Source organism: Hoplias malabaricus, chromosome 14 (genome assembly GCF_029633855.1).
Source record: "Hoplias malabaricus isolate fHopMal1 chromosome 14, fHopMal1.hap1, whole genome shotgun sequence".
Taxonomy (NCBI): Eukaryota; Metazoa; Chordata; class Actinopteri; order Characiformes; family Erythrinidae; genus Hoplias; species Hoplias malabaricus.
Genome location: NC_089813.1, coordinates 36,709,260 through 36,724,725, shown reverse-complemented (window position 1 = coordinate 36,724,725; position 15,466 = coordinate 36,709,260). Strand labels below are relative to the sequence as shown.

The 15,466-nt window shown below is 45.3% G+C and overlaps 1 protein-coding gene across 2 annotated transcripts in view; it reads right to left on the bottom strand.

Annotated features, from left to right (window-relative positions):
• plxna3 (plexin A3) overlaps positions 1 to 15,466 on the bottom strand; it is a 587,367-nt gene that overhangs the window by 403,951 nt on the left and 167,950 nt on the right. For both annotated transcript variants that reach the window (XR_010795288.1, XM_066643219.1), the window contains exons 11-15: positions 10,406 to 10,502; positions 6,146 to 6,336; positions 4,722 to 4,870; positions 4,309 to 4,429; positions 1,287 to 1,423 (exon numbers count right to left, since the gene is read on the bottom strand). Coding sequence is in view for 1 of the 2 variants with exons in the window: in XM_066643219.1 (XP_066499316.1) it covers positions 1,287 to 1,423; positions 4,309 to 4,429; positions 4,722 to 4,870; positions 6,146 to 6,336; positions 10,406 to 10,502 (695 nt within the window). In the remaining variant the exon portion in view is untranslated. The remainder of the gene's footprint in view (positions 1 to 1,286; positions 1,424 to 4,308; positions 4,430 to 4,721; positions 4,871 to 6,145; positions 6,337 to 10,405; positions 10,503 to 15,466) is intronic.

The window sequence follows — 15,466 nt, the reverse complement described above, 5'->3', positions numbered from 1 at the left end:
TAGATTAGTCAAATGGTGAAAGTGGCTAGGTGTGTTCTACCTGTGTCTGCGTGGGTTTCCTCCGGGCGACTGTCTGTGAGGAGTGTGGTGTGTTCTCCCTGTGTCTTCGTGGGTTTCCTCCGGGTGACTGTCTGTGAGGAGTGTGGTGTGTTCTCCCTGTGTCTGTGTGGGTTTCCTCCGGGTGACTGTCTGTGAGGAGTGTGGTGTGTTCTCCCTGTGTCTGCGTGGGTTTTCTCCGGGTGACTGTCTGTGAGGAGTGTGGTGTGTTCTCCCTGTGTCTGCGTGGGTTTCCTCCGGGTGACCGTCTGTGAGGAGTGTGGTGTGTTTTCCCTGTGTCTGCATGGGTTTCCTCCGGGTGCTCCAGTTTCCTCCCACAGTCCAAAAACACACGTTGGTAGGTGGATTGGCGACTCAAAAGTGTTCGTAGGCGTGAATTTGTGAGTGAATGTGTGAGTGTGTGTCGCCCTGTGAAGGACTGGCGCCCCCTCCAGGGTGTATTCCCACCTTGCGCCCAATGATTCCAGGTAGGCTCTGGACCCACCGTGACCCTGAACTGGATAAGGGTTACAGACAATGAATGAATGAATGAATGAAAGTGGCTAAGGCTGTTGTGGTAGTTTCTGTAGTCTGGCCTTTTAAGCGTTAAGGTTTCAACTGTTATTTAAAGGAGAATATCAACAACACGAAATGGTTCTGATGCAAACAAAGTCATTCAGAGTGGTCTGATTGTGAAATGCTCCAGATTTGGGTGTCATATTGCCCCACCCCAGCTGAGCTTATTTACATGACAACAATTGTTTTATGTAGACAATTAGAGGAATTTCCCTTCAAGGTTACAACAACTACACAAGATCAAAGAAAAAACTACATGCACTACAGGGTTCTGTATGGCCTCATTTAGTGACTGTCTTCTGTTGATCTATTTGAACAGACACTGCTTTCATAGCAATGAAACTGAATCTTTGATAAAACGGTAATTCCGTGATTACTATTAATTACATATTAATATACAACATGGCTTCCAAAGTGCCCATGTACACATTATTGTGGACCACTGCTATAGACAAAGCACTGAACCTAACACTCTGGATGAGGGTCCATTCCAGCTGAAGACAACCCAGTGGACTGATTCTCTCTGCATCACCACGTCCAGATAGAAGCGGGGAGATCGGCTCTAGCTCTAGACGGATCAGAGGAACCACTCACTCTGGACAAACACGTCCACTTTATCTCCAGACACAGAACACTTCCACATTAGATCTGTGCACTGACCGTGAACGACTTACCGGACAAACAGGCACTTCTCTTGGGCTAGGAACACAGTGACCGCACTGCCCGCATCCAGATTCTTGCCAGAGATGGTCAGTCTTGTCCCTCCGGACACCGGACCTTTTTCCGGCTGCACCTGATTAAAGCTGGGAGTCTGTAGAGAGGGGACACACACACACACACACACACCAGACTCGGTTTAATGACCAGCTGCAGTTTCATGGTCAGTTGCATCATATATGTCCCAACAAATTTTTTCCGGATATTCTGCTTTCTGCTGTGAAATTTTCCACGTACGATTTTCACTAATAATATAAATAAAGTCTGGAATGAAAAATAAACATATTTAACATGAACCAAGTAGCTGCTAATACTTTCACTGGAAGCTGAGTAGATTTATGGTCCTCAAAGTATCGTTAGAAGATTAATCTGTGCCTAAATAATGACAGGAGAGGGGTTTATTTTGAAACTGCTGTTAGTGGAGTGATGTGTAGCACCATTTCACACATCCTCACTCTCTCCCCTGCACTCGTTAATTAACAAATGAATCTGTACAGAAACTTTACACAGCACTGACATTATATTTTTGCTATTATAATTAATCCAGAGATGATTTAGAGCAGTGGTTCTCAGTGGTACACCAAAAAACAAAAAATGTCCTACTTAATTAAAGGCTAAGCACCAGTGATATGAAAGTGTCAAACAAATAAATACAGCGGAGTTTGAGTTCCTAACTTGTGTTTATTGATCGTCAGAAAACATGTTATTTCTTACTAATTCAAGGAATAAGGTTTAAAAGACTGTTGGTCCCCCCCCCCCCCCCCCCCCCCAACGGTGTTCTGAAACTCTAATAGGCGTCTTGCCTGTGACGTAGATGGTGGACAACAACTCTAGAAGCTGCACTTAATTTAATGCAAAATGACGAAAAGGTGTGTTGTTTTTGGCTGCAATCATTCAATGTACAGTGGGACATCTGTGAACAAATGGCCCAAAGATCCCACAATATCCAGAAAATGGACTAAATTTGTCCACTTTAAACGGGCACTTTAGAAAGGACCGTCCGCTCACTCCGTTATCTGTAGCTCATTTCACTGGCGCTTTTCCAACAATATGGGCATGTAAGGACACCAACGAAAGGTGTTCAAGAGCCTCTGTAACATGGAGGTAAACAGGGTGAGGACACTCACTTCGCCTGTTTTAGTTGGTGTTAGTTAACGTTAGCTTGACTCGCTAAACTTGGTGTCTCAGATTATACTCGGCTACGTAGCTGCATTACGGAGGTTTATAGTGTCGGATGAATTCGAGTTCGACTTCGATCACATTTACACGAATAACGGTACCTCTAAATTTGAGTTTAGCTTATTGCTAGGCTATTGTCATGAATAATGTTGGTTATTTAGCTAGATACTGTCATAACAGTCAGTCATAACGGTGTTTTACCGCGGCATTGTTCAGCTGTTGTCCACCAGTGACGTCACGGTTACGTTCAAGAACTTCCGTAGCGAGCTCTGGTTTTTCTGTCATTTAAATAAAATTGTCAGTTTTAAAGCAAATTAAGCTGCTATTTTCATTTTAATTCATACTTATATCTGTCAGTAACTACAATAATGTGAAATATTCATGGAGGTCCATTCAGAATAGGACTATAGTTATTTGTACTCTCTATAATGTTTTAGTAAATATTTTAGACAATATTGTGTTAAGCTGCAATTTTCAAGTAAATAAAAAGCAACAAGGACATGTAAAAATGTACGCCCCCGGAACAGAGGAAGAACTCATCATTGGTACAAATCACAGGTGGCACCTGGTCTAAAAAGTTTGAGAACCACTGATTAATAGTATATTGGACGGTGTAGTTTACATGCTGCACATATTATGTCACTTTTATAAGGGACTTGAACATCCACAGATTCCGGTATTCATGGAGGTCCTTGGACGAATCCTGTGCAGATTCAGAGAGCCCAATGTATACACATGGATCTACAGACACAGACAGCCAGGGATTTAAAGGGCACCACCTATGGTGCACATAAACACCGAGCCGCCTCTTGTAACAATAACAGTAATCCAGATAATTCCTGTAAATTTGTTTGTGTGGTGGTTTTGCTTCATTTGTTTGTGATTGTAGGGTCTGTCTGTCTTCACTTTACTCTAATGATCCTGGATCTACAGCACTGACTGAACACATCTCCTCCCTCATGCTTCCGTTTCTGCTCCTCATTAAAGTCCCCTAGAGGAGCAGCCAGAATCCTCTGTGTGCTCTGCTCATTTGTGTGTGTGTGTGTGTGTGTCTGTTTTTGTGCACATGTGCATCTGTTCATGTCTGTATATGTGTAATGTGAGTGTGTGTGTGTGTGTGTGCATGCTGAGCAGATGTATGTGTGCATGTTACTGCATTGTTTTTATGAATGACAGAGTGCTTTAAAACCTGATCCTCTCAGAAATGAATGTTTTAAATAATGCTTACCAGATGTAATGGTAGCTTTTAATAATTGTTTAATATTTTGACTGGAAATAACAGTATTATATTGTATACACACACTATGACATTGCATTACGTGAAGTGTAAAAACTGGTGTGTGTGTCTGGACTGCAGGTAGTAGACCACTGGCTCAGGCCTGCAGGGCAGCACTTCTACCTCAGCAGTAGGTGGACGGGGGGTTAATCATGTCACACTTTACATTACTTCCTCTCTCACTCAACTGCACAATTGCACCGGCTCTACAGGGGACTCCATTGGCTAACAGATTAAAGATGCAGGAATCCTATTGATTTTCTGGCTCTGAATGTACAATTTGATTGGCTCACATCCCCAGGGAGTGAATTCCTATTGGCTGATTGCCGCATTTATCTCTGGTAAAACTAACAGCCAGAACACCTCGGATTGGAAAATCCTTTGGTGGAAAACCTGACAACCATTTAATTTTAATATCTGAAAATGAAATATCGGTCCCAAAGGTTCCATAGCAGTTGAATCACACGTGAAAAATGAAGATGAAATGTGAGATTCCATCCTGTGACTGCGGGGTGAGTACGTACCACAAAAGAGTAAATCTGAGACGACTGAGTCCGATATTCTGCACTACAGTCACCGATACACAGCTCCACCGGACCACCAGGAGTAATGGCCATCTGAGACTCCTCCATATCGCACACGATCCTGAGAATCATCAGCATAAACAGCACACACATCAGAGCAAACCAAACCCCTCGTTCCATATGTTGCACTGTTCCTCAAGTGATGAGAATGTCAGGGACATGCTCCAGACTTATTTTTTATGCTGTTTGTGAGTGTTTTGGGCTTTGATCTCCTGATGAACTCATTCATGTCTGTGTTACAGAAATGACAACAGCATATTTTGCCTTGACTCAGTGAGTACAGTATAAATAATGCACCCTAAACAAGTTACTGAGTGATAGTGTTTATTAGACACGGTGTTCAAGTGTCTCACCTCTCAGCGCTGATGTATTCCTGAGCCAGTGGGTTACAGCGCACTCCAGCCACTCGAACATGAGTGATCTCTCTGAACTGCAGCCCCAGATTCTCCCCCTCGATTGTGACTCTTGTGCCCCCCTCTTTAGGACCTGTAAGGGGCTGGATCTATGGACACACACACACACACATGTACATATATCAGTTAGACAACTTACATAATCTGAATACATGAAATGAGCTCACTCAAGTTTAACAGTCATAATTGCTTTAAGATAAAATATTATGTAAAACAAAATACAACCCATTGTACTTTGTAATTGAACATTTCACTTAAGTTAATGTATTTTTGATATACATTAATGACTGTCTGTGAGGAGTGTGGTGTGTTCTCTCTGTGTCTGCGTGGGTTTCCTCCGGGTGATTGTCTGTGAGGAGTGTGGTGTGTTCTCTGTGTCTGCGTGGGTTTCCTCCGGGTGACTGTCTGTGAGGAGTGTGGTGTGTTCTCCCCATGTCCGCGTGGGTTTCCTCCGGGTGATTGTCTGTGAGGAGTGTGGTGTGTTCTCTGTGTCTGCGTGGGTTTCCTCCGGGTGACTGTCTGTGAGGAGTGTGGTGTGTTCTCCCCATGTCCGCGTGGGTTTCCTCCGGGTGACTGTCTGTGAGGAGTGTGGAGTGTTCTCCCTGTGTCTGCGTGGGTTTCCTCCGGGTGACTGTCTGTGAGGAGTGTGGTGTGTTCTCCCCATGTCCGCGTGGGTTTCCTCCGGGTGACTGTCTGTGAGCAGTGTGGTGTGTTCTCCCTGTGTCTGCGTGGAGTTCCTCCGGGTGTTCTGGTTTCCTCCCACAGTCCAAAAACAGGTGGACAGGTGGTAGGTGGATTGGCGACTCAAAATTGTCCGTAGGTGTGAGTGTGTGAGTGATGTGTAAGTTTCTGTGTTGCCCTGTGAAGGACTGGCGCCCCCTCCAGTGTGTGTTCCTGCCTTGTACTCAATGATTCCGGGTAGGCTCTGGACCCACTGAGACCCTGAACTGGATAAACACTTACAGACAATGAATGAATGAATAAATTAAATAATAAATATATATTCCTATTTCAGTCTGTATTTCATATTGATGTATTTTTATACATTTTTAAGGATGATATATATCTGGATGGATAAACTGCCATATCATAAATATATCATCCATGCCCATTTTTAGTAGCACTGCTTGCTTGTGGATATTGCTTGTGAATATACATTTGAATGGACATACAGCCTAATAAACAGCAGAAATTATTTAGTGATTTATTTAAAAAGAGAGCAACAAACAATCTCCTATCGAGGTTAAGAGATTTTTACCAAAAATATAATGTAAGTGGACATTTTTTTGCAAGGAAAGTGCGAGCATAGCCTAATACACTGACAGCTGAGTGTATATTGTGAGTACCCTGAGTGTGTGAGATACCTTAGCAATGCGGGGATGGCTGCAGCGCACGTTGCGGCGGCCCTGGTGCATCCAGTTGTGTTCGGGCGATGGACAGTGCTGCTTCAGGAGACACTTCTTATCAGCCAGACACCAGCCACACTCAAACATACTGTCAGCCTTCAGACACAGGCCACAGCTGTCCCTCTGAGCCTCACACTTATATAGCAGAGCTGTGGACGAGAGACAGAGAGGGAGTGAGAGAGAGAGAGAGAATAAAGTGTTGCAGTCAGCTGGCAGGTTGGAGGGCAGCAGTAGGAGTGAAGGCAAAAGCGTGTAGCAGCAGGTCGATAATTGAACTGTGAGGGTGAAAGCAGCTAAGGCAAAGCCCACGCCTGCATTTACTCTACTTTGAGCTCACATATCGGCTTCTCCCACACACACACACACATACACACACACACACACACACACACAATTGTTTTTATACTTCCTCAGGACAAAGGATCACATACGGGATCATACATATGGACCATGTGGATGAAATACATCTTGCTTGTATATACGTATAAATGTGTGTGTGTGTGTGTGTGTAAACAATTAGCACAAATACTGTGCTAATAATGTGGGCTAGTCTTGTTTTTCTGGCCTGAAGATATCTGAAAACAAACACAATCACACACAGAAACACACACACACAAACGTAGGTCCCCTGGGTAATCCCAACACAGCGCTGGTGGTATTGGAGGTAAAGGAGGCTGTGCTGGGCACTATCGATCAGCTGCTGGACACACGACTCTCCGCTCGCTCATCTAAACAGAGGGTCAATGATCTCCATCAGCGCTCACATCCTCGGGTCAGCGTGGGCTCCATTCGGCTGCACACATTATTCTCTCAACACTTTACCACTCTGTTTTCTTAGATTTATATTTACAGCATTTAGCCACTTACGGATTATGGCTTCGGTGTCCATTTGAAAAACACTCAGGCCGTAAGCAGGATGAATACACACAAGTTTTTTAGACACTACTGACAGAAACAGGCTGAATTCACTGCTTATAAGCTCTGTCCAGAAACCTTGGGACATACAGTGTTCTAGTATCACAAAGGCCACTCTAGTGGTAAGTGCTATCAAGCAATTTGCCCAGTTAGAAACTCAGATATGTCTACGATTGTGGGGAAATGCTGTTCTCTGGTTTGTTTACGTTTAGAAGTTCTGCCTCTTTTAAGGTGGAATGGTGTTTTTGAGGCAGTTTCATGCATTTAAGGCTCTCTTGAATTTTCTAATTTCAGTTCCGTTAACAGCAAAAATAAGTCTATATTACCCACCTATGGAGCAGGAATAGAGCAGTATCCTCCTCTTAGTTCATGCTTTTCAATGTTTTGCAGCCTCGTTACGGCAGTCTAAAATCCTCCATAATGACGCTTTACTGCCGTGAGCAGAAAGCTTAGCATATCGGACTGAGACGCTTGTTTTTTTTTATTTACAGACACATTAGATCGGTTCTGGGCACGCAAGGAGACTGGAGAGTATTTGAATTAAAATGTTGCTTTTAATATGTGTATGTAACGTTTTTGTCTTAGTTAAGAGTACAATCAGCATTTTTACGCAAAATACAAACATGATAGATCTTCAGCGTTTTGCCATTTTCTCTTTCTTCTTCCTCCTGCACTCTCAGCTCAGTCTCTGACTCTCTCTTTCTCCTTTTTATATTTCGCACTTTGCCTATGGTTAAAATCTCCGTCCCAGATGATGAAGGAATGCACAAGAGGGCCAGATCTCTCTCTCACTCTCTCTCTTTCCCTCTCTCCATCTCCTCTACCCACAAAAGATCAAAAGAAGCTGAAAAGCTGTCTGTCCTAATTTTCCGGCGTACTATGAAATATAATTAGACGATGGTACAGAGCGAGGATGAAGGAGGATGCGTACCGTCCTGTCCTCTGAGGTAAAATAAAGCCATAAAACACAAAAATAGACACAAAGTCATCAATAAAATATGCCATGCTGAGAGAGAGAGGACGTCTGAGTCACTGTATGTGTGTGAATAAATGAAGAAATCTTATATGCATTAATTATGCATTGAGTTCCACTCAAAAACAGTCCATCTCCGCTCAGGAGACCAGGACTGGATGGACATCACTGGGCTGTTGTCTATAAAATCAGCAGCTTCATACTATTGTCTGATTACTAGGGGGTTTAACACAATCCATGTCGTTTTATTTGGTCAGGAACTGGTTAAACACCGCAATGTTGGATCCCAGTACTTTCTCTCTGAAGTCACTAAGAGAAAGAGGTACACATTGTTTTTCCAACTCACTCATCAAAGCTGTAATTGTTCAAATTAACCCTTAACCCTTTAAAATCACAAGCTTATTACTTCCCATTACAGACTTATTATACGTAATGGAAATGATGGAGAATCCTGGGAACTCAAAGGGTTAAATGCATGCCATAGGGGAGCAGCGCCTTGTAATTTTTTGCAGATGAGAGACAACCCTTTACAAGCAAAACAGAAGCTAATTCCTAATTTTGTGTGACCTGTCAAACTAACGACAAATCTGCAGAAATGCGTAACCTTTTTACGATCACATTTAAGGTTTAACATCTGTAAATAAACGACTGGCGTCGTGTGTTTTCATTGTTGTTTTATACTGAATATTGTTTGCAGATTTAGTGATGAAACTGGGTAAACAATAGGAACACAACATATTTTCAGTTTCCTTTTCACAATTAATGTCCTGTATCTCTTCTGGATTCTGTGGGATCTGACTGACCCTGGGCTGTTTTAGCTGCTGAAATATTCAGCACACATTAGTTTTGGGGGTTGTGGTAAGTATTGAGGTCACTGTAAGATGTAATATTATTCATTTTTGTTCTATTGTTATTTTTTATCTTCATCTAAAGTGTGTTTTGTTCATCAAAAATAACAAAAAAGAAAAAAAAAACCCTCCAGGGTGTGTTCCTGCAGTGCGCCCAGTGATTCTGGGTGGGCTCCGGACCCACCGTGACCCTGAACTGGATTAGCGGGTACAGACGATGAATGAACAAGGTTTAGTTCTATCACTGGCCCAAACCAAGACATGAAAACAAATGGAAGGGCCCTGGTAAATACATATTCTTCACTCCATTGCTGACTAATGGTGGTCAATTTCTTCTTCAGTGTCAAAGCCACGTTTCATGGGTTCTGTGCTCCTATTGTTTTTTCTTTCAGTGGAGACTGGAAAAACAATGTAATAATGCTTACAAACATATCGTGACCAGGGAGCCGTTTGACCACAAAGCCCTGGGGGGCGCTTGTTCATGGGACAATCCTTTGCAGCTTCAAACAGCAGATGAAGGAATCAAACACTTGATTGTGCACAAAGGTCTCCACAACAGAGATAAATGAAGAAGTATTCTGACTTGTTTTCTGACTTATTGGTTCTGTGTGTATGATTCTGCTTCTGTATTACGACAGGCTCTACAGAGTGGGCCATTTATATGAATACACCTTAGAAAAATGGGAATGGTTGGTGATACTAACTTCCTGTTTGTGGCACATTAGTATATGGGAGGGGGGATAACTTGGTGACCGTGGCGGCCATTTTGAAGTCAGCCATTTTGGATCCAACTTTTGTTTTTTCAGTGGGAAGAGGGTCACGTGACACATCAAACTGCACCTGAAACTACGGATACTGGAAGCCTGCGCTAACATTTCTCCTGCGGTGTTGCTATCAGTGTGTGAAGAGTGGGAGAAGAGGGTTGCATTGACAGTCCAACACAATGGGCAGCACTTTGAACACATTTTATAAGTGATCAGAAACTTGTAAATAACTCATGAAAGTATAAAGTTACGTTAAAACCATTGATTGTCTTGTGAAATTCCCAATAAGTTTGATGTGTCACATGACCCTCTTCCCACTGAAAAAACAAAAGTTGGATCCAAAATGGCCGACTTCAAAATGGCCGCCGTGGTCACCACCCATCTTGAAAAGTTTCCCCCCTCCCATATACTAATGTGCCACAAACAGGAGGTTAATATCACCAACCATTCCCGTTTTATTAAGGTGTATTCATATAAATGGCCCACTATGTACATAGCAAGCAACAGAGAATAAATCTTAATTAAAACTTACCTGAAAATGCCATAAATTCCACTAATCATTTAAACTTTTCTAACTTTAACTGCTAGAGGGTAGCACAACAGCTTTGGCAATTTCAATCTATGTCTATTCCCTCAGAAACCCCACCGAGGGTCCTGCTTAGCCCCCACATATTAAGAGACAGTGTTATGGGTTGGATTAATAGACAGTGGAACGTACCTCTCATGCTGGAAGGCTTGTCGATGGGGAAGTCTCCGTCCCAGACGATGGAGAAATCCACCGGCAGATCCCCCATCTCATTCCCCTCGTACCAGTACTGCAGAGGAAAAAAAGAGTAACCAGACAAGCAGGTCAGTCGGACACGTCCACTGTCTTTAACATTGACATTCACTGTTTCACTGTTCAAAGAACAAAGACAATAGGGACCCGACTGTGTCCACCGCTTTCCTGTCCACAGCAACTCTCCGAAACGTGCAGACTGACCCCACACGGACACAGTGTACACTCCAGCATCAAACCTTTCTGTCCAATCTCTCAGAGCCAAAGATCCCATCGTTAGTGTGCAAAAGTTTGGGCACGTATGTTCAAGTGACCATATAGGATATTTTTTCTAATGGGATATTTGTTTCCTCCGGGTGACTGTCTGTGAGGAGTGTGGTGTGTTCTCCCTGTGTCTGTGTGGGTTTCCTCCAGGTGACTGTCTGTGAGGAGTGTGGTGTGTTCTCCCTGTGTCTGCGTGGGTTTCCTCCGGGTGACTGTCTGTGAGGAGTGTGGTGTGTTCTCCCTGTGTCCGCGTGGGTTTCTTCCGGGTGCTCTGGTTTCCTCCCACAGTCCAAAAACACATGTTGGTAGGTGGATTGACGACTCAAAAGTGTCCGTAGGTGTGAGTGTGTGAGTGAATGTGTGTCTGTGTTGCTCTGTGAAGGACTGGCGCCCCCTCCCGCCTTGCGCCCAATGATTCCAGGTAGGCTCTGGACCCACCGTGACCCTGAAATGGATAAGGGTTACAGAGAATGGATAGATGGATGTCGATTGGAAGTTCTGAACCCTACTTCCTGGTATATCTCACCCTTGACAGGGGCCACTGTAACCACACATTCAATGTTATTCAGCTCATGTGTCAGTGGTTTTAATCTTGTGGCTGATCAGTGTGTGCAGTTTTTTTCATGCAAATGGAAACTGTCAAAAAAGTTTATTTAGAGAAGAAAAACTGGACCCAACCTCAAGCAGAAACCGACCCTATCCCACCTCACCCAGCAGAGTGTGTGATGGAGAGTGTGTATTTGTGTTTGGAGACTAACATGAATCGTTCTGAGACGCTACTTTTTCACCGTCCATGTTTTAATTAGTGCAACTGAGAGAGTACTCAACCCGAAAATATCACAGAGCAGCTCCATCCATCCCAGCCTTCAGCGGAACATGGAGAACAGGAAGCACAAGGACTACACCAGAAACCTGGAAGAAGCAGCCTACCTCTCTCTCTCTCTCTCTCTCTCTCTCTCTCTCTCTCTCTCTCTCTCTCTCTCTCTCTCTCTCTCTCTCCTTCACTCCCACCCCCCTCTCTGAATAAATGCTCACATCGCTGTGTCTGACCGGTGGGCCGAGAGCTCCCACACTGAAGCCGCACTACTTTAATTTCTATTTATGGTGAAAGCAAAAAGTCCCAAAGCGCTGAGAGGAGAGCTGCGCTCCTTCAGCTGGTCATTAGAGCTGAGTGAAACATCAGCGGCTACAGCACTGCTCATTCAGCCATGCAGCGCAAATCAATCACCACAAGCCAAACACACCGCTCCGGAGGCTTTAACCGGCCAACCCAGAGGCCTCAGACTGCGGGGAACTGTCCGCAGGGACGGGCGATCTGTTCTCAAACGGTTCACACCGCACAGTAAAAGAGGCTATAACGTTCATGAAGATGAACTGATTACGACAAAACATTTTAATGCCTCTATGGCTCAGTTTTGAAAAATAATACAACAAAAATGAACGTATATACAGTGTGCGTGAAACGGTGTAACGTACTCGAGTCCTCCCTCAGCTGCTCTTAGTCGTGTCTGAGAGGAAGTGGAGCTGATAGGTGGCTCTGAGGGTGACGAAAGACTTGAGTAAAACTCACTCAACCTGTTGACACCAGGCTCCAAGCAGCCGGCCACTTCTACAGCATCCAGCTGCCCAGCACCATGCCTCAGAAATTGGGGTCAATTATGTATGCCCTGTGTGGAGCTCCGGGTTACAGAGGTCACTGCCTGAACATCATTAGCTTAGCATGGAATATGAGGATAATTTTAAAACTCTGAGAAATGAACTCCAGTAGCAGTGTGTGACCGATGCCAGGGAAAATGTGACAGGGAGCGGGGGTGATATGTGCTCTCATTAATATCACTATATTTACACCATTTCCTGTAGCTGCTTCATCTTGAAGCCTCACAGATATCTTTAATGAACCTGGTACTTTAAGGAACCAAAAGTGGCTCTTCCATTGCATTGCTCAAGGAACCCTTTGGAGCACCATTATTTTTTAAGAGTGTTAGTCCGGAGCCTACTTGGAATCATTAGGTTTAAGGCAGAAACACAAACACACACACCTATGGACAGTGACCAGCCAACCCACCTACCAACGTGTGTGTATGGACCTGGAGAAAACCCACGCACAGACACAGGGAGAACACACCACACTCCTCACAGACAGTCACCCGGAGGAAACCCACGCAGACACAGGGAGAACACACCACACTCCTCACAGACAGTCACCCGGAGGAAACCCACGCAGACACAGAGAAAACACACCACACTCCTCACAGACAGTCACCCGGAGGAAACCCACGCAGACACAGGGAGAACACACCACACTCCTCACAGACAGTCACCTGGAGGAAACCCACGCAGACACAGGGAGAACACACCACACTCCTCACAGACAGTCACTCGGAGGAAACCCACGCAGACACAGGGAGAACACACCACACTCCTCACAGACAGTCACTCGGAGGAAACCCACGCAGACACAGGGAGAACACACCACACTCCTCACAGACAGTCACCCGGAGGAAACCCACGCAGACACAGAGAAAACACACCACACTCCTCACAGACAGTCACTCGGAGGAAACCCACGCAGACACAGGGAGAACACACCACACTCCTCACAGACAGGCACCTGGAGGAAACCCACGCAGACACAGGGAGAACACACCACACTCCTCACAGACAGTCACCCGGAGGAAACCCACGCAGACACAGGGAGAACACACCACACTCCTCACAGACAGTCACCCGGAGGAAACCCACGCAGACACAGAGAAAACACACCACACTCCTCACAGACAGTCACCCGGAGGAAACCCACGCAGACACAGGGAGAACACACCACACTCCTCACAGACAGTCACCCGGAGGAAACCCACGCAGACACAGGGAGAACACACCACACTCCTCACAGACAGTCACCCGGAGGAAACCCACGCAGACACAGGGAGAACACACCACACTCCTCACAGACAGTCACTCGGAGGAAACCCACGCAGACACAGGGAGAACACACCACACTCCTCACAGACAGGCACCTGGAGGAAACCCACGCAGACACAGGGAGAACACACCACACTCCTCACAGACAGTCACCCGGAGGAAACCCACGCAGACACAGGGAGAACACACCACACTCCTCACAGACAGTCACCCGGAGGAAACCCACGCAGACACAGAGAAAACACACCACACTCCTCACAGACAGTCACCCGGAGGAAACCCACGCAGACACAGGGAGAACACACCACAATCCTCACAAACAGTCACCCGAAGGAAACCCACGCAGACAGGGAGAACACACCACACTCCTCACAGACAGTCACCCGGAGGAATCCCACGCAGACACAGGGAGAACACACCACACTCCTTACAGACAGTGACCTGAGGAGAGGACAGAACCCAGGACCCCTGACCCTAGAGCTGTGTGGCAGCAACAGGACATTGCTGCTCTAAACTGCATTTAAAATACAATAAAGTGACGGTAAATAAAGTCTGCGTAGGTGGAACGTAAGCCTGTAGGCACGGCTGAATGTACCTGAATTTACAGAAGAGGCTCGTTTGAGAAAACAGAAATCCAGGGGAAAAGAGATGTCCATTATGTTGACTGTATTTTGGGTCTAAATCCAGAAATGCCTGAGATGAGAACACACCAAAGAGAGTAAAAAAAAAAAAGAGCTTGATAACAGCGTAAAAAAAAAAAAAACCCAAATAAATACAAATATATAAAAGGGCTTGTTGTGGTGCATAAGCCGGGCCTGATGAAAGCTAGGGGAGCGAGAGAGTGGTGCACAATGTATTTTGGGCAGTAATATGATGTATTTTCTTGCCTATTGCCTCCTCTCCAGTGAAAGGCAGGGCAGCTTTGAGGAGATTAGCCGGCGAGTGTAAATGCGCGGAAGCCTTTGTGTTGGCCCCATACAATGCAGCTTATCTGTGCCAGCAGTGAATTGATTTTCCTCAGGCTTGTCTTCCCACAGTATCGCCGCTCGCTCTGAGAGGAGACAGCCTGGCCTGATTCTGTCAGGAGCCTCATTGGAAATGACTAGTAAACGACAGCAAGGTATTCTTACCTTTAAAAAAACACCCCCACCCCTCGTGCCCTCCTCCTTCCCCTCCATGAATCAATCAGGCAGCCCAAACACACACACACACACACACACACACACACACACACAACAACATACAAACACTACACTGGAAACCAGCCGCAGCCCCAGAAAAAGCCATGTCTCCACTATTTTTATTCTGTTTTCTCAACACCACGCTGGGATTGTTCACCCGCCACTGGTCAGGAGCCATACTTTTTCCACTTCTCCGTTTTTTCCAAACGGTCCACTGATAATAAATGATGTGCTCAACTACCTACTCATTGCTGCACAGTAAATGCAGCACCGGTTTGTAACTAAACAAGTATGTGAACACCTACCGCATGCTTTCTTGTACGAGGTCGTGTTGCTATTGATTGCGGTTGTGTGAGTTGTCTGTAGAGTGTTTGTTTTTGTTTTTATTGTTTGTATGTACTGTGAAGAGTTGGTGTTCTCCCTGTGTCCGCGTGGGTTTCCTCCGGGTGCTCCGGTTTCCTCCCACAGTCCAAAAACACATGTTGGTAGGTGGATTGGCGACTCAAAAGTGTCCATAGGTGTGAGTGAATGTGTGTGTCTGTGTTGCTCTGTGAAGGACTGGCGCCCCCTCCAGGGTGTATTACCGCCTTGCGCCTGGTGATTCCAGGTAGGCTCTGGACCCACCGCGACCCTG